This window comes from Salvelinus sp. IW2-2015, linkage group LG4q.1:29 (genome assembly GCF_002910315.2).
Source record: "Salvelinus sp. IW2-2015 linkage group LG4q.1:29, ASM291031v2, whole genome shotgun sequence".
NCBI lineage: Eukaryota > Metazoa > Chordata > Actinopteri > Salmoniformes > Salmonidae > Salvelinus > Salvelinus sp. IW2-2015.
In genome coordinates this window covers 31,755,991-31,774,264 of record NC_036842.1, presented here as the reverse complement: position 1 = coordinate 31,774,264, position 18,274 = coordinate 31,755,991, and the positions used below count along the sequence as shown (strand labels likewise).

Sequence of the window (18,274 nt, the reverse complement as noted above, 5' to 3'; positions counted from 1 at the left end):
GGATTGCATACTCATCCAGCTACCCATGGAAATAAACTGTTCCATACAGATTCATTCTTATGTCATTACTTATTAATTAGGCTACCATTTTACCATGCAATAGGCTACTGTAACAAAACAACCGATTTTGGGAACAGTTTTAACATTTTCAAAAGACTATTGTCTCTTCAGAAGGCAGTGATAAGGGAACCTATTATATTCAATACTATTATACTCTTCTATTCTATTCTATGTACATGGCAAACAGACTCCCATTCACCACAACCTCACCTGTGTATGAAAAGGGTTCAATGAAGTTGCGTCATTTCTCCCATCTCATCTAGGTCTGTGGACACGTGACGGTGTTATTGTGGCTCTCGCCGTGAACGGTGAACGGGCGAGGAGAGACCTGCCTCTTCATGGATAGAGGAGGGGCTGGACCGTCGCGCGGGGTGGAGGAGAGGACGGATAGAACGAAGGCTGGCAGCGGTGCTATGGAAAACCCACTTCTCCAAAATTAAAGTTTGACTACATTCTTCTTACCGAACGGGAGACTTCACAGAATAGACTCGCTTTTTTTCTCCGTTTTTTTTTTACCATTGCTTATAGGGGAAATGACTAAACCATCAGACTTTTAGGAGAAAATACATTGGAAACTTTCTACACAGGAAGCAAGGTCTAACTGCAGATTGCGGACGACTCAGGTAATGTCAAAGCGCTTTACGTCTACGCTTGCAAAAAATATATCCAGACAATATCGAAATATAGCCTACACGTAGGCGATGTCTCTTTGTCAACATTGATGAAGGGATTCTTGAAAGGGATTCTTGAAAATAAGTCACTATTATCTAACATGTCTAAAAGTTGTTGAGAAGAGCAGAGGATAGAGGTACAAGATGAAGATGCTGAACGAACGTTACTTGCTTTCTGCATAGCTTTCTGATGCCACTCAAAATTCAAGCACTTGTATGTCACTTCTCTTTCAATAGGACATTGGCATAGTTCAGCTGACTGCGTCTATAGAAGGATGATGCTGATGATACAATGCCTTATAAATACACAATCACACCTGTATAATGAAGTGTAGACTACTGCTGAGGTTGGGCTCCCTCTCCCTAGAGTCTAGTTCCTCTCAAGGTTTCTTCCATACCTCTGCAGTTATTTGCCACTGACATCCTGAGCTGTTCTTTCTGGGTACTTAGGTCCAACCAGGTTTTTGTTCATCACTTTGTGACGAATGCAATACAATAACAAAAATGTGTCAGTTCCTAATGTATTGTTAGAGAAGGTCACTGGTTCCGTTAGCCTGGATAAGGATCCATGTTTGAGAGTGTAGTGAGAGTGTTTATAAGGCATTGTGTGTATTGTTGATTATCTGAGAGCTGTTTCACTTCCTCGTATGAAATGATATCCTGTTGGTGGCCTGGACTGACCTGGCGTGAGAAGGTTATTTTCCACACTCTCTGGTTCACTGGAGAGGAAAGAGGAGGAGGGGGAGGAGAGGGAGGGGGGCTGGGGGTGATAGATGATAATGATTGTTTTATTTAGATAGGGAAAGGAGGAGTAGAAGAAGGATATGGAAGAGGAAGAGAAGGGAAGGGAGAAGGATGATGAGAGGAAGGAGGATGAGAGGGAGGAGGAGGAGGATGATGATGAGAGTGAAATGTTAGATGATTGTTTGATTTGTGTAGTTGTTCTGTCGGAAAATAGGTACCATATTCTATTGAAACCTGCTCCTTAATGACATAAAATAGATAACGTTTCCACAACCATAAAATCCATCATATTTCCATATCAGCTATCTTATAAAAGGTTGTAAAAAGTGAGCTAATGGAGCACTTATGAGGAAGACAAACAGTTAAGCCGTAGTTTTAATAGGTTATACTGTCTACAAAAATCGAATCAAATCACATTTTATTCATCACATGCTTCGTAAACAACAGGTGGAGACTAACAGTGAAATGCTTACTTACATTACAGGCCCTGACCAACAATGCAGAGAGAAAGAAAATAGAGAAATAATAGAAAAGTTAAACAATTTATAATACAAGTAATAATAAATGCACAATGAGTAACGATAACTTGGCTATATATACTGAACAAAAATATAAACGCGACATGCAGCAATTTCAAAGATTTTACTTAGTTACAGTACATATAAGGAAATCAGTCAATTTAAATAAATAAATTAGGCCCTAATCTATGGATTTCACATGACTGGGCAGGAGTGCAGCCATTGGTGGGCCTTGGAGGGCATAGGCCCACCCACTTGGCAGCCAGGCCCAGCCAATCAGAATGAGTTTTCCCCCACAAAAGGGCTTTATTACAGACAGAAAAACTCATCAGCACAATCCCGCAGGTGAAGAAGCCGGATGTGGAGGTCCTGGGCTGGCGTGGTTACACTTGGTAACCAGTTGTGAGGTCGGTTGGATGTACTGCCAAATTCTCTGAAACGATGTTGGAGGCAGCTTATGGTAGAGAAATTAACATTAAATTCTCTGGCAACAACTCTGGTGGACAGTCCTGCCAATTGCACTCTCCCTCAAAACTTGAGACATCTGTGGCATTTAGTTGTGTGACAAAACTGCACATTTTAGAGTGTCCTTTTATTGTTCCCAGCACAAGGTAAACCTGTGTAATGATCATGCTGTTTAATAACCTTCTTGATATGCCACACCTGTCAGGTGAATGGATTATCTTGGCAAAAGAGAAATACTCCCTAACAGGGATGTAAACAAATTAATGCACAACTTTTGAGAGAAATACGCTTTTTTGTGTGTATGGAAAATGTATATGATTTTTTATTTCAGCTCATGAAACATGGGACCAACACTTTATATTGCGTTTATATTTTTGTTCAGTGTACATGTGGTACCAGTACTGAGTCCATGTGCAGGGGTACGAGGCAGATACTGTATGTACATAATTAGGAATAAAGTGACAGATAAGAAACAGTAGCAGCAGCGTATGTGATGAGACAAAAAGGTTAGTGCAAAAACGGTCAATGCAGATAGTCCGGGTAGCTATTATGTTAACTATTTAACTAACTATTTAGCAGTCTTATGGCTTGGGGTAGAAGCTATTAGGTTAACTATTTAACTAACTATTTAGCAGCCTTATGGCTTGAGGGTAGAAGCTATTAGTTTCCTAGACTGAGGACTTTTGTTGTGCTTCTCTTGACAGCTGTGTTGCCATCATTCCACCTTGCATCCTTTTCTCAGGGGCCATTAATCATTCTCTAATGCATAACTGAGTATATAGCTGGGTGTTCCTGAGAACAATCTTACAACCACACCTAAGTGGCCAATGTGCCAAAGACAATGAGCTGGTACATTTTCTAATTACCAAATAGTATGTTGAAATCAAGATTTACCTGTTCAGGTGATGTACGGTTGATGTGGGTGATATCATGTGAGAGGAAACAGATCTGTTCACACTTGACCTCTCTGGACCTTCACATTTGAAAATATTTCTGGCACATGACCAGATGTCAAAACTAGTGTTCCTCCTGGTTTTGACGTTTTTGTACTCTACTGTGTGCTGTTCATTGTTCACGTTAGCTAGTCTCCTCAGGGCCAGTCCTAGTGTCTGGTTTGTTACACACAGACACACTGAAGAGGTAGAGAGGTCAGGGGTCAGTATTAGGAGGTCTTTTTCAAGGAGAGTGGAGTGTGTTTCTGTTTGGGACCTATCCTGTGTGTTGTGTAACCCAAAGTCTAAGGCCTAATAGGAAAATAGGCATGCAAATGAAGTAGGGAGTCCCTCTCTGACTCCTATATGCTTTCTCCTCATCATCCCCTTGTGTCTAGAATGAGCGATGCCTCTATAGTGCTGACACCATCTCTCTGTCACTCTGCAGTCATGCAGTATTAACACACACACACCGAGAGTGAAGTCACAGCGGATCAGGTGTAGGCATGTGGCTACAGTTCCACTTACAGCACAGTGGCCTCCATTCCTGCAACCTGCCACCAAATAGAGAGAAACACAGCAAATACTATACCGTGCACAGACAGACTGCACACTAAAGCCTTTTAATTTGAAAAAATTATCTCATTCTGGGCAGCTTAAGGTAACATTTTCTAGACACAGACAGACAGATTAGATCACTCTTTACCACGGAGAAAAAAAGAGAGAAATAAAAATTGAGGGAGGAATGGAGGGAGGGGGACATGGGATAATATTAAAAGGATAACAGTGTTTCATAGAAGGCTTCATGTTCCGACAGACCAGGATGATGAGAGGATTAGGTTGTTTCTCGCACGTAGAGTAGAGCCTTGTGATTCTGAAGCTCTGACTGCTCAATTAATGAATCAGACTTAGAGAGGAGTTTGGACCCATTCTGGGCTACAGTACATGGCATGCTGATCAGGGTCTCGATGGTTACACTGTGTCTTTAGTCAGATGCATGCAGGGTTGTGGTTACATATTGGTTATTTGCAGTGGTTGGTTTAAAGTCTATGGTTTAAATAATATGATAATATGCATGGCCCTTTTCTTCTTATTGGTTCATCAGATGCTCAGAACATGGAGCTGAACAGAGGAGAAGTACCTCTATATGTAAGTACTGTTCATCCTGCACTTTCGTCTTCCCTCTCTCCATTTCCCCATCTCTGTTTCCCCTCTTCTGTTTCCCCTATCTGTGTCCCTACTCTGTGTCCCCTCTCTGTTTCCCCTCTCTCCGTTTCCCCTCTCTCCGTTTCCCCTCTCTCAGTGTCCCCTCTCTCAGTGTCCCCTCTCTCTGTTTCCCCTTTCAGTTCCCTTTCTCTCCCTCTGGTTGGTTGTTGACTGTATGGCCTTGTGTTGATGTTGGGCTACAGGTGAAATCTAACCCTGGTGTGTTACACTCCCCTGGGATATAAACCTTTACACACAGCCTGTTCTTCCAGATGGGCCTACTGAGCCCACTAAAAGCCCATGCTTTTATACATATACGTGTGTGTGTGTGTGTGTGGTGTGTTGTTTGGTGTGTTGTGTGTGTGTGTGTGTGTGTGTGTGTGTGTTGTGTGTGTGTGTGTGTGTGTGTGTGGTGTGGTGTGTGTGTGTGTGTGTGTGTGTGTGTGTGTGTGTGTGTGTGTGTGTGTGTGTGTGTGTTGTGTGTGTGTGTGTGGAGAGAGACAGAGAGTCTGAGCCGGTAGGGCCAGACCTGAGCGTCTATATGCTCATTCCAATACATGTGTTTTCTGTTGTAGGTGAATGAGGAGTGTGTTTTCAGAAGGTCGCTCCTCATTTATTCATTTAGTGTGAAATGACTCGCTCACTCCCTCTTAGTCCCTGTCTCTTTCTTTCTCCTCTATCTCACTTCCCCTCCCTCTCCTCCCCTTCTTTTTCTATCTCCCTCTTCTCCTGTGTGGTAGAATCCTGGGTGGGCAGGTGCTGAAGCGTTGCCAGATTTCTGTAGGGCAGAGAGAGAGAGAGAGAGAGAGAGAGAGAGAGAGAGAGAGAGAGAGAGAGAGAGACTGGTTTCCTGAGGTTTGGTCTGTCTATCATGGAACACGTAACATTCATGATTCATATGCCAGTTTTCTCGAGTTCATTATTTGTTCATATTATTAATCTCTGGTTGCAGAACTCTTAAATTCACTAGTGAGCAGCAGTGACATTTTTACAACACTGTTCAGTATAACCTGTTTCTTTGAAAATACTCACAAATTCCCACCTACTCTTAGTAGAGTTTACTAGGTTTGATCATGTTTCAGTTTCGTCCTCTCTGGTATAGTATGAAGATAATGAACCATTAAGGTTGAACATATACTTCTGTTTTACAAGGTGAGGTGTAGTCTCCACCCTAATGTCCAAGCACTGCCGCTGTAGCACCTCTGAATGAGAGCCAGACATCAACACTCTCTGCTTTGTGGATGTAAGCTGTGCTATATTTCACTGATTTAAAGACTGTTATTATAACTGGCCTGTTAAAGTTTTCTGGTGGAGCAGACCTATGCAGTGACAACATAGAGCCTTGCTTTGACTCTCACCACACCAGAAAGTAGTCAGTACAATGGACAGTATTGAATACTAGGTAGATGTTCTCACTGTGTATTTTCCTGTGTCTGGTGATTTGTGGTTTGTTCTGTGTGAAGGTTCAGACTGAGATTTACTGAGTTTGAATGAGATGAAGTGTCTGCATTTTGTGGTGTGTGTGCCTACTCCCGGGCTGCTTGGCCAGGTGTGTGTGTGTAGGTGGGTATGTGTGTGTTTGATACTGTGTGTGTGAGGTGATCTGGCAGTGCTATTGTTGGCTGGCTGTGAGAGATCACCTGGTAGTGGACTGGCAGGCTGCTGGTGTTTTGGGTTAGAGGAGAGGAATGTGAGGCCTTCTCATAGGTCAAAAGCTGTCACAGAGAATTACTTGACAGAAACACGGAAACAGAACATCAATTGTCTTTGCTTCTTTAAAAAGTTCATGATGATTATTTTCTACCACTTTTGAAACAGAGATAAAAGGAATACATTTTGGTGTGTATGTGTGTGTGTCAGGTGCCACTATGCTTTGATAGAGGGGGTAAAAACTGTTGGTTGAGGCAGTATTAAGCCTCGGTATCAATCTACTGTACATACAGTTGTGGTTAATGATTACTGTAACCTTTTAGTGTGTCAGATAATGAAGGCAATGTGTTAGCCATGCCGGGTTTACCAACCTGGGAATAACAGGAACATCTCACCATGTCTTTCCTTTATCACTGGATGATTAGCAGCTCAAGGTACAACAATAGAGGACCCTTGGATGCAAGCAAATATGATAAAACACATTAGGTCTACCACATAATGTGTTTGGCTACATTATCTAGTAGTCCCACTAATACAGACCTAATCTGCTGCACCAACCATTCAGTGCAATAGGGAGGACGTTTCTAGACTTCAATTTAGACATGATTGTAACTTGAACTTTTGTGTATCATTCTTCACACATTCATGTCTGTAGGTTTGCACAACAATTCAGGTTACTGATGCAGATTATGTAAGAACGAATCCATGGCCATAAATCCCGAGAATCTGTGAGAAATGCTTATGATGCCATGAGAGTTTTAGTCAGTCAGTTTGACGTTTACATTAATGTGTCATTAGTGTGCTAGATTTGTTCAGAGGAATGTGGCTCAGGCAGCTCTGCTGATGGGCTGTGTACTGTAACGTTGCTCTGTTCCGATGCTCAGACACCCACAGTCCCCCACCATGAAGGTCTGATGGATTCACATTATAGAATGTACAGTACATCAAGGTTCCTTTTGCATTGTCATGTGTCTACTTCATCGTTCTGGAATGATATCATGAATATTTTAAATATTTTCACCCATCATTATTTCAAAGGACACAGTACATTTTCCCACCTCTAAAATGTATTTTTCCCATGCTTGATTGATTGTCTTTGAGTAATCTTGAGATGCTTTGTGTGTAGGCTACTCATACAAGCATATTGTATATGCTTTGATTTACACAGGACCAAGTTCTATGTTGGAAAAAGCCGAGTTCTAAGCACTGTGGCCTCAGATGGTCTTTGATCAAAGCTGTTCCATGAAGTCATTAGTTTAAAAAAAAGGCCATTCAGATCAGTCCTGTTCTGATTCTATAAGAGGATTACAACCTGCTCGTCCACTTCAGATCATCTACACACTTCAAAGGGATCAGTAGAACACAGCTCCACCAGTTGTTCTTGTACATTATTCAAAGACCGTAGAAATTAGACTAGGCGGGAGTGTGCTTGTGTGTGCTTGTGTGCACTTGTGTGTTGTGTGTGTGTAGTGTGTGTAGTTGAGTCTTGCCAGCATATCAGATGCCGCTTCTGTTTTTCGTATCATTCTTGTTTTGAGGCTACTTGGCTACCCCATGTATTCAGGCCAACTGTTGTCGAGCTTTACGCTTGTTGTTGTTGTTGCTGCAGTAGGCTAGATCAGGGCTGGCTTCCTACTGTAGACGTCACCTGTGTGTGTGTGTGTGTGTGCGTGTGATCACTCAGGAGGGAGATGGTTCCTGGTCTCCTAGAAACCATGGATGTGTTGGTGTGACCTTGCTGTTGTTGTTTTCATCACCATCATGAGAGCATGGTGAAGATTCAAGCCAAGTTAGTTAGAAGTCAGGTTGGTTAAGGGCTTTGTTTTGCCTCCAAAAAATAGGCTATACGAGGAAGACTGCCACAGAAAAACAATCTTCATTCAGCATTTACCCTTAAGCTTCGACTTGGGTGTAAATTAACAGCTTCTACCCCAAGCCATAAGACTGCTAAATAGTTAGTTAAATAGTTAACTTAATAGCTACCCGGACTATCTGCATTGACCGTTTTTGCATGAACTCTTTTTACTCATCACATACGCTGCTACTGTCTATTATCTATCCTGTTGCCTAGTCACTTTACCCCTACCTACATGTACATATCTACCTCAATTACCTTGTACCCCTGCACATTGACTTTGTACTGGTACCACGTGTATATAGCCAAGTTATCATTACTCATTGTGTATTTATTCCTATTGTTATTATTTTTCTATTGTTTTTCTCTCTGCATTGTTGGTCAGGGCCTATAAGTAGCATTTTACTGTTAGTCTACACCTGTTGTTTACCAAGCATGTAACAAATAACATGCGATTTGATTTGATTAGAGCTATCTTCAGTATGAAGTGACCATTTTGGGGGGGTTCAGTCCCCACCATCTTCGTTTTCCATAATGATCCCATTTGGGACCAGGCCTAAACCCTCGCACCTTCCAGGCAGTGGAGGTGAGTTCACCGGTAATAATTCAGTGTCACTCGATCCGACTGTGTCACAGCGTCACAGCTTAATGATGTGGCAGGCCTGGAAGGCTGGAGCAGAGCAAAGGCCATGGATCAACGCTGTGACGTCAGTCTGCCACCCTTTCACACACACAAACACACACTCTCTCTCTCTCCCCTCTCTCTCTCTCTCTCTCTCACACACACAACACACACCACACACACACACACACACACACACACACACACACACACACCACACCACACACACACACACACACACACCACACACACACACACACACACACACACACACACACACCCCCACACACCTCTGTGAAATCCAGGTCTTATGCAAACTAATGAGAAACGACAGGGTTATCTTGATTCTTATCAGTTGCAGGGTCCAATACACTGGTTTTTCTTCATCTCAAGCACTCCTTCATATTGCCTTCCTCTTTCTTGTTCCCATTCAATAGATGTAGTTGTTGGGTGGTTATGCTGAAGTGGTTAGTGTCTATCTTACTGTTGATAACAGACACTACATGACCAAAAATACAGTACCAGTCAAAAGTTTGGACACACCTACTCATTCCAGGGTTTTTCATAATTTTATACTATTTTCTACATTGTAGAATAATGTGAAGACATCAAAACTATGAAATAACACATGGAATCATGTAGTAACCAAATAAGTTTGCCTTGATGACAGCTTTGCGCAAGCTTCATGAGGGAGTCACCTGTAATGCATTTCAATTAACAGGTGTGCCTTGTTAAAAGTTAATTTGTGGAATTTCTTTGATCCAATCAGTTGTGTTGTGACAAGGTAGGGGTGGGTATACAGAAGATAGCCCTATTTGGTAAATACCAAGCCCATATTATGCAAGAAAACAGCTCAAATAAGCAAAGAGAAATGACAGTCCATCATTACTTTAAGACATGAAGGTCAGTCAATGCGGAACATTTCAAGAACTTTTACATTTTCTTCAAGTGCAGTCGCAAAAACCCTCAAATGCCTCAAAGGATCGTCACAGGAAATGAAGACGTAGAGTTACCTCTGCTGTAGAGGATAAGTTCATTAGAGTTACCAGCCTCAGAAATTTCAGCCCAAATAAATGCTTCAAAACGGGCCATTCTACTGCCAATGTTTGCCTATAGCGATGGCATGGCTGTGTGCTCGATTTTATACACCTGTCAGCAACCGGTATGTCTGAAATAGCCGAATGCACTAATTTGAAGGGGTGTCCAGATACTTTTGTGTATATATTGTGTAAGTGGATAATATATCCGATTTTGATTTGATGACTAACATCTGTGTTTTGTTTTCTTGTCCGCTGTCATTTGTGCTTGTGGTAGTTCCCATTTTATGGTGGAGTTCATTGTGATTCCTCCTTCATAGACAGATTATTACTCAAGGAAAACAGCCATTCTGAAATATTAAAGTGTGGTTGCCTTGGTGTTCTTATTGGTCCATGACATTTTTATTGTTCATGGGTCATTTTCCTTGGTTCAATAGCCTGTATCTGGCGGCCAGTGAGCAGTGAAATAGCTCTGACCTTATAGCCAGCCAGGCCTATGTTGTTGTTCTTCACAATGCTGGGTGTTCTGTGGGAAAGTATTGTCAAAGATCACCAAAGCTCAGTGTATAACTCCTAGCCAGATTAGGGCTGGTCTCTGTGACATGTTGATGTCCGTCTGTCCGTCCTCAACTTTTCCACTGACTATGCAGCCGTGTGATTGGGCGTCTTTCATGTGGGTATCAGGTTACAGCTGTAATTTGTATCCCACCCTTCTCGTCTTCAGAGAGAGGCCTCCACCTCCACCGATACTAATTATGGAAGGAAACAAAATCCTCCACGTGAAGGAGGGCGAGAGAGCGAGGAAGGAGGAAGAGAGAGGAGAGAGAGAGTGTGATAAAAAGAGCAAGATGGGTAGAGTGAGAGAGGGGTGAGAAAGTGAGAGATGGAGAAAGTGTGTGAAAAATGAGGGTGAAAGACAGAAGAATCAATCAACAGAGATTTGTCAAGAGAGGGGGAGAGTTAAGGATGAAGAAGAGAGAAAGCGAGGGATAACTTGTCTTTGTGTCATAGCTGAAGAGGCAGTTTGCTCTGCTGGTTGAAATATGGGTGGAGGAGTGGAGCATTCCCACAGTCACAAAGATGGAAGAGGGGTGTATCTCTCTCTACCTCTCTCTCTCACTCTCTCTATTCCTCTCTTCCTCCATCATTAGCTCTGAAGGGCCTCTCAGAATCCAGGAAATGGAGGAAACGTCTGAAAACGAGTGAAAATAATCAAAAGGCTTTAGCGTGAGGAAGAGTATAAAAAACCTTTCAGACACACATTTTCTCAACAAGCAAGAGAAAGTGTTTTATCCTTTTGCTTGAATTCTCCAGCATTGCATTATTATGGCTGTTCAGCGAGGGGAGGTAGTAGTAAGTAGGTTATGAATGGTGGCCTTGATGAACAGTCACAGGAATGTGTTGATTGAATGTGTTGAATGTGTTGTCCATCTTCTTCTCCTTTACTTTGTTCTTCTCTCTTGTTAGAAAACCAATGAATGATTTCACACAGTTAAACCCTGTTTCCCTCTCTCTCTTTCTCTCTAGGGCCAGGTGGAGGTCCGTGCTGTGTTACAGGTTCCAGATCTGGACAGGGAACCAGAACAGACAGAGTTCTACGTGGTTCTAGAAGGTTCCAGACTAGCCCATGTTACTGTAGTTAAGAGAGCGGAGGATGGAGAGTCTCTTTGCTTCACAGTTCCTGGTGAGTCCCACCGTTTATAGTGTCCACTGGTCCCAGATCAGGCTAACTGTCTCACACAGAGCTACTAATTGAGGTTGGAACAGAACCCTTAGTTTGATAACTTCCAGTTATCATTAGTTCCTCTTCTGCTCTTTTAAGTTCAGGTCAACATAACAGAGATTGTAATAAATCAGTAGATAGCAGCAGTTTGCCTAACCTAATAAAGACCATCCATGTTGCTGTGTCACAAGCTTCAATAGAAATCATGTTTAGGAGCAGAAAACTGTTATTGCTGCACAGTGTCCATATCAGTAGTGTGTCAATGTCAGAAGGACTTGTGTCAGTCTCATCGGGAGTTGGCACTTATTGTCATATTTGATCCTCAGTCATCTGTTCGTCTCCTCTCCTCCACAGGTCACGACCTCCAAGAGACCGCCTCTGTCACAGTGTATCGTCACACAGAGGGCGGAGCCAAGCCTTGTGGAGGCAGGGCCTCCCTGAGGTACGTCTGGGATTTGCCACAGGAAGTGGCCGAGTACCTGCTAGCCAACAGCGACTGTCTGAGTCCCCAGAGCCACCTGGAGGTTCTGAGGAGGGTCTCAGCAGCTCCAGGGGAGGGGGACATGGAGGGTGACATGAGCGCTGGTCCAGGAAAGGAGCACTCTCTGGGGCAGACAGACCAGGAGGAGGAGGGGGTTAGAGGTGGGAGACCCAGACCTGATCCACAGATAGAGTGTCATCTCAGGGAGATGGATGAGAGGATAACCCAGGCCATGGCCAACCTGAACTACCCTCTGGAGTGGAGCGGCAAGGCCAGCCAACCTAGAGAAGGTAACCAACCATACTACTTGGGCTTTTTACATAGGGCTTTTCCAGTGCTGCTGCGGAATAGCCCTATGACTAGTGTAGTGGGGTACGTGAGTTGTGTGTTGTGGTTGGTAGGGAATCTGACCCTAAACAGCTTGTTTTGGAGCAGTTCCATCAAGTGTACTGTACTAGCTTACCCAGATGATTTCCGATACCTTAGAACTTGAGACATTCTGTACACATTTCTACTTAGCCTATAGACCTATGTCATATAGATTATAATTAGTAACAGGCAAGGAAGATATGACCCGAGACAGTTATCCATGATCAGAAAGAATAATCATCAATGTGTTATTTTCTACAATTAAAACAACGATTGATGATAGTTACTGTGTAGGCTTACCTAGCCTGTGCCGGATGTTTCGGTTTTCAGGGGAAATGGGAAGTGAGCCTGTGATCTGCTTTTTCTTCTTCTTGTCAAGACCAGTTTTCGGGGATCTAGTTTATTTTACGCCTGCTATGTTAGGTTAACAGACACTTTAAAGGAAACCTATTCAGATGATTTACAATACTTTACAGTCATTACATTTCAGGTTTTGTTCTGGGTCAAAAAGGGGCTTAGGTGGTGGGTGACAGGGGGCATGGCAATGGGCACTACGTAATGGCCCCCATCTTGGCGGTGTAGAGAAATGTTTGCATTATTAAGCCAATTTCCTATCAAGGCACAAGGTGAGACCCAGATGCAGACACAGGAGGCAGATGGTTGGAGTCTTACAATGTTTAATAATCCAAAGGGGTAGGCAAGAGAATGGTCGTGGACAGGCAAAAAGGTCAAAACCAGATCATAGTCCAGGAGGTACAGAGTGACAGTCAGGCACGTGGTCAAGGCAGGCAGAATGGTCAGGCAGGCGGGTACAGAGTCCAGAAACAGGCAAGTGTCAAAACCGGGAGGACTAGAAAAAGGAGAATAGCAAAAAGGAGTATGGGAAAAACACGCTGGTTGACTTGACTAAACATACAAGACGAACTGGCTCAGAGAGACAGGAAACACAGGGATAAATACACTGGGGGGAAAGCGACACCTGGAGGGGGTGGAGACAATCACAGGAACAGGTAAAACAGATCAGGGCATGACATTTCCTCCAATTCTACAATTCCGAGAGAAAATGTTGGTTTTACATTTAATTCCCTTCAATTCTATGCATTTCACCATGGCTAATGCTGTGTTTTTGCTTAAATAACAAAATCAATACTGCTATATTAATTGTTTGGAGAATTATCAATAAATTCATTGTTTGGAGAATTTTCAATTCTCCCTGACTGTCTAGATTTTATTTTGGTGATTGTTAGTTGTCAAAGATTATATTATAACAAAAATATGCCACCATCTTTTTCTACATACTTCATATCTGGTTTTAGTCATTTACGTTTATACAAAGTGTTATTCCATCCCGAAAATGTTTATAATGTATATACATACATATATATAAACTTTACCCGGCCCGCCCAAGGATCTCAATGGCAGAAAATCCCTGCATTTCAGATAGTGACATGTACTGTATTCTGTCGGTAGCTAATCTGAACCAATGGAATGTGTAGAAATTAGGTAAACCGATGCTGGCACTAAGTGTCACGCCCTGACCTTAGAGAGCTTTTTATGTCTCTATTTTGGTTTGGTCAGGATTGGGAACCATACTTAGGTAGCATTTTCCCACCTGTGTTTTGTGGGTAGTTATTTTCTGTTTAGTGTTTTCTGCACCTGACAGGACTGTTTCGGTTTCGTTTCTCACTTGGTTGTTTTGTTCTAGTGTTCAGTGTGAATAAATATCATCAACACTTACCACGCTGCGCTTTGGTCTGATCCTTCCTCATGCAATGATGACCGTTACAGAACTACCCACCACAAGCGGACCAAGCAGCGTGGTATGGAGGAGCAGAGGGTTCAGGATTTGTGGACTTGGGAGGAGATAGACGGAAAGGGACCCTGGAGACAGGCTGGGGAATATCGCCGTCCGAAAGAGGAACTGGAGGCAGCTAAAGCTGAGAGGCGGCGATATGAGGCAAGTCAGCGAAGCAGGCACGAGAGGCAGCCCCAAACATTTTTTTGGGGGGGGAACACGGGGAGATTGGCTGAGTCAGGCTATAGACCTGAGCCAACTCCCCGTGCTTACCGGAAGCAGCGTGGTAGTGGTCAGGCACCGTGTTATGCGGTAAAGCGCACGGTGTCTCCAGTGCGTGCTCATAGCCCGGTGCGCTATATGCCAGCCCTCCGCAAGTGCCATGCGAGAGTGGGCATCCAGCCAGGGCAGATTGTGGCAGCTCAGTGCGCTTGGTCTCCAGTGCCCCGTTTCGGCCCAGGGTATCCTGCGCCGGCTCTGCGCACTGTGTCTCCGGTGCGCTGTTACTGTTCAGTGCGTCCATTGCCTGCGCTCCGCCCGTGCCGGGCTAAAGTGGGCATTCAGCCAAGTGGAGAGGTGCAAGTGGTAAGCACTAGATCTCCAGTGCTCCCCCACAGCCCGTTTCGACCTGTGCCTGAACTCTGGAGGGGCCGGGCTAAAGTGGGCATTCAGCCTGGAGGAGTGGTGCCAAGGCTGCGCACCAGAGCTCCAGTGCTCCCCCACAGCCCGGTTCATCCTGTGCCTCCTTTAGGGACCAGGCCTCCTGTAGGTCTCCCCAGCCTGGTGGGCCCTGTGGCAGCCCCACGCACCAGGCTGTCTCTGCGTCTCCTCCCTCCAGCGATGCCCTCCAGTCCGGAGCCTCTACAGTCGCCCTCCAGTCCGGAGCCTCCAGCGACGCCCTCCAGTCCGGAGCCTCCAACAAGGGTGCCCAGTCCGGGGCCCGCAACGAGGGTTCCCAGTCCGGGGCCCGCAACGAGGGTGCCCAGTCCTGGGCCCGCAACGAGGGTCCCCAGTCCGGGGCCCGCTACGAGGGTCCCCAGTCCGGGGTCGGCGGCGAGGGTCCCCGCACCAGAGCCACCACCGTGGAGCAATGCCCACCCAGACCCTCCCCTATAGGTTCAGATTTTGCGGCCGGAGTCCGCACCTTTGGGGGGGGGGGGGGGGGGGGGTACTGTCACGGCCCTGACCTTAGAGAGCTTTTTATGTCTCTATTTTGGTTTGGTCAGGGTGTGATTTGGGTGGGCATGCTATGTTAATTTTTCTATGTTTTGGTATTTCTTTGTTTTGGCCGGGTATGGTTCTCAATCAGGGACAGCTGTCTATCGTTGTCTCTGATTGGGAACCATACTTGGGTAGCATTTTCCCACCTGTGTTTTGTGGGTAGTTATTTTCTGTTTAGTGTTTTCTGCACCTGACAGGTCCATTTCGTTTCTCACTTGGTTGTTTTGTTCTAGTGTTCAGTGTGAATAAATATCATGAACACTTACCACGCTGCGCTTTGGTCTGATCCTTCCTCATGCAACGATGACCGTTACACTAAGACCACACTCAACGAGCTGTAAATGGCCATAAGCCAACAAGAAAATACTCATCCAAAAGCAGCGCTCCTAGTGGCTGTTAATTTTAATGCAGGAAAACTTAAATCTGTTTGACCTAGTTTCTACCAGCATGTCACCTGCGCAACTAGAGGGAAAACAATTCTAGATCACCTTTACTCCACACACAGAGACACATACAAAGCTCTCCCTTGCCCTCCATTTGGCAAATATAACCATAACTCTATCCTCCTGATTCCTGCTTACAAGCAAAAACTCAAACAGTGACTAAGCTAAGTTTTGCTAGCAAAGACTGGAATATGTTCCGGGATTCATCCGATGGCATTGAGGAGTTTACCACATCAGTCACTGGCTTCATTAGTAAGTGCATCGACGACGTCGTCCCCACAGTGACCGTACGTATATATCTCAAACAGAAACCATGGATTACAGGCAACATCCACACTGTCATGACGTTGGCCTGTTGGGGGAGGTTTATGACACGCATAAATACCTTTCCCTTTTTACCTCTCTCTACTTTATAGTTGACTCTTGTAAAGCCTTTGTAACATAGAGAGTCTGGTAACATCAAAAGGTCGGAAATGGAACCATATTTCGGTAATCCAACCAGTTGAAAATATGTGTTGGTATTTAATGAATATGATCTCAGATCAGTTGTTGTCTGAGACATTACTACTAATGACAGAATGACATAAACTGTATCTTGGAAAGTCGACACATTCTAGTTATCAGATTCACATGGAATTGTTGTGCAATTTAAATGTTTAAATATGAAACTATTTGTGAAAAGATTAAATGTAATTTTAGCTTCTTAAATGAGAGAACGGTTTGTCATAGAGAAACTCTGCTCACTCAAAGGCCCCGCCCAAGTGAACAGCCATTGGTTATAAACTATGAAACACGCCCTTCTCTCCCCTACTATATAAGCCCTGTTACAAGCTCTGAGGACGTGAGGACGACGGTCCTACGTTAAAAGGGCTCAGATAATAACCTCACGAAATTAGCATCGTGTTCAATGTGAAGGTGACAATCGACACGCCGAAAGGATGAATTTCGACTATACCAGCCAGAATATAGCACGAGCTTATAAGTATGGCAACTTGGTATGAACATTGAACTCTTATTCACTCCAGAAGTGATACCTCCTAGCCGTTGAGTGAGCAGCAGCCGCTGTAAACGTGGGCTAGGAAAGAACGGATGACGTATCCAGTCTAACACACACAACGATACTACAACATATCCAGTTTACCACCAGAGACATTCTTCAGAGGACAAGAGATCCATGCTGGACAACCCGGCCTTCTATCTACGACCAATCTACCAAAGCGCAGCTCAGAGTAAATATTTATTGCATTTTCCTTTTTCAAATGGGCGGTTATTTAGAATGCATAAGATACTGTATTTACGATAGCATAGCTGCCTACGGCCCGATAGAGACACAAAATATTTTTGTTCCTCAGTCTTCCCGCTCTTTCATTCAAAACCCAACCCCCTTTCTTTGTGTAACCAGCTGTCATATCTGCTCCGTCCGCTAGGGACGTTTTCCTTTATGACATAATTTGTAATCAATGTATGATCCATTCTGTGTAGATGTAATTCTGTGTGATTATTTAGGTATCTAGTAAATAAATAATGAAACCAAATTTTGTGTTGCTGATTCAACTTGTTAGCCAGGGTACGTGAAGATAACCAAGAATTTACAACTTTCAGATGAGACTGAATAAAGTGACGATTAAATATTGACTGCTACTTTTGTAAAAGATTACTAGGTCTTTAAGAGTTTATTGTCACGCCCTGACCGTAGATTGCTTTGTATGTTTCTATTTTTTGTTTGGTCAGGGTGTGATGTGGGTGGGCATTCTATGTTTGTATGTCTAGGTTTTGTATTTCTATGTTTTGGCCGGGTATGGTTCTTAACTTTTACTGCCTCAGAAACCCGGATCCGGGAGCACCCCCCACCCCCCACACACTAATTAGCATACCTAGCATAGCTTCAAAAGTAGATAGTAGCATCTAAATATCATTAAATCACAAGTCCAAGACACCAGATGAAAGATACAGATCTTGTGAATAAAGCCACCATTTCAGATTTTTAAAATGTGTTACAGGGAAGACAAAATATGTAAATCTATTAGCTAAACACGTTAGCAAAATACACCACTATTCTAACTCCATCAGTTTCTTACTCCTTCAGGTGCTATCACCAATTGTTATAGCGCTCTTTGGCTGGAATCGATGCTCTGGGAACGTTTGTTCATGTGGTATGCTAACTTATCGATTTATTGTGTTTTCGCTGAAAAACGCTTAGAAAATCTGAAATATGGTCTGAAATCACAAGAACTGGGTCTTTCCATTGCTATGCTTTGTCTATTTTTATGAAATGTTTTATGATGAGTAAATTGGTCATACACGTTGCTCTATCTAGTAATTCTAGTCGATTTGGATGGTGGGTGCAATTGTAAACTGTGATTTCTACCTGAAATATGCACTTTTTTCTAACAAAAACTATCCTATACCATGAATATGTTATCAGACTGTCATCTGAAGAGGTTTTTTCTTGGTTAGTGGATATCAATATCTTAGTGCGCCG

The 18,274-nt window shown here is 43.6% G+C and overlaps 1 protein-coding gene across 1 annotated transcript in view; it reads left to right on the top strand.

Moving 5' to 3' along the window:
• The first annotated feature begins 319 nt into the window (after nucleotides 1–319).
• LOC111961816 (rho guanine nucleotide exchange factor 28-like) overlaps nucleotides 320–18,274 on the top strand; it is a 156,934-nt gene continuing 138,979 nt past the window's right edge. Inside the window, exons 1-4 of the mRNA XM_023984368.2 lie at nucleotides 320–683; nucleotides 4,496–4,539; nucleotides 11,288–11,444; nucleotides 11,838–12,254. Of these exons, the coding sequence (XP_023840136.2) occupies nucleotides 4,507–4,539; nucleotides 11,288–11,444; nucleotides 11,838–12,254 (607 nt within the window). The 5' untranslated portion in view covers nucleotides 320–683; nucleotides 4,496–4,506. The remainder of the gene's footprint in view (nucleotides 684–4,495; nucleotides 4,540–11,287; nucleotides 11,445–11,837; nucleotides 12,255–18,274) is intronic.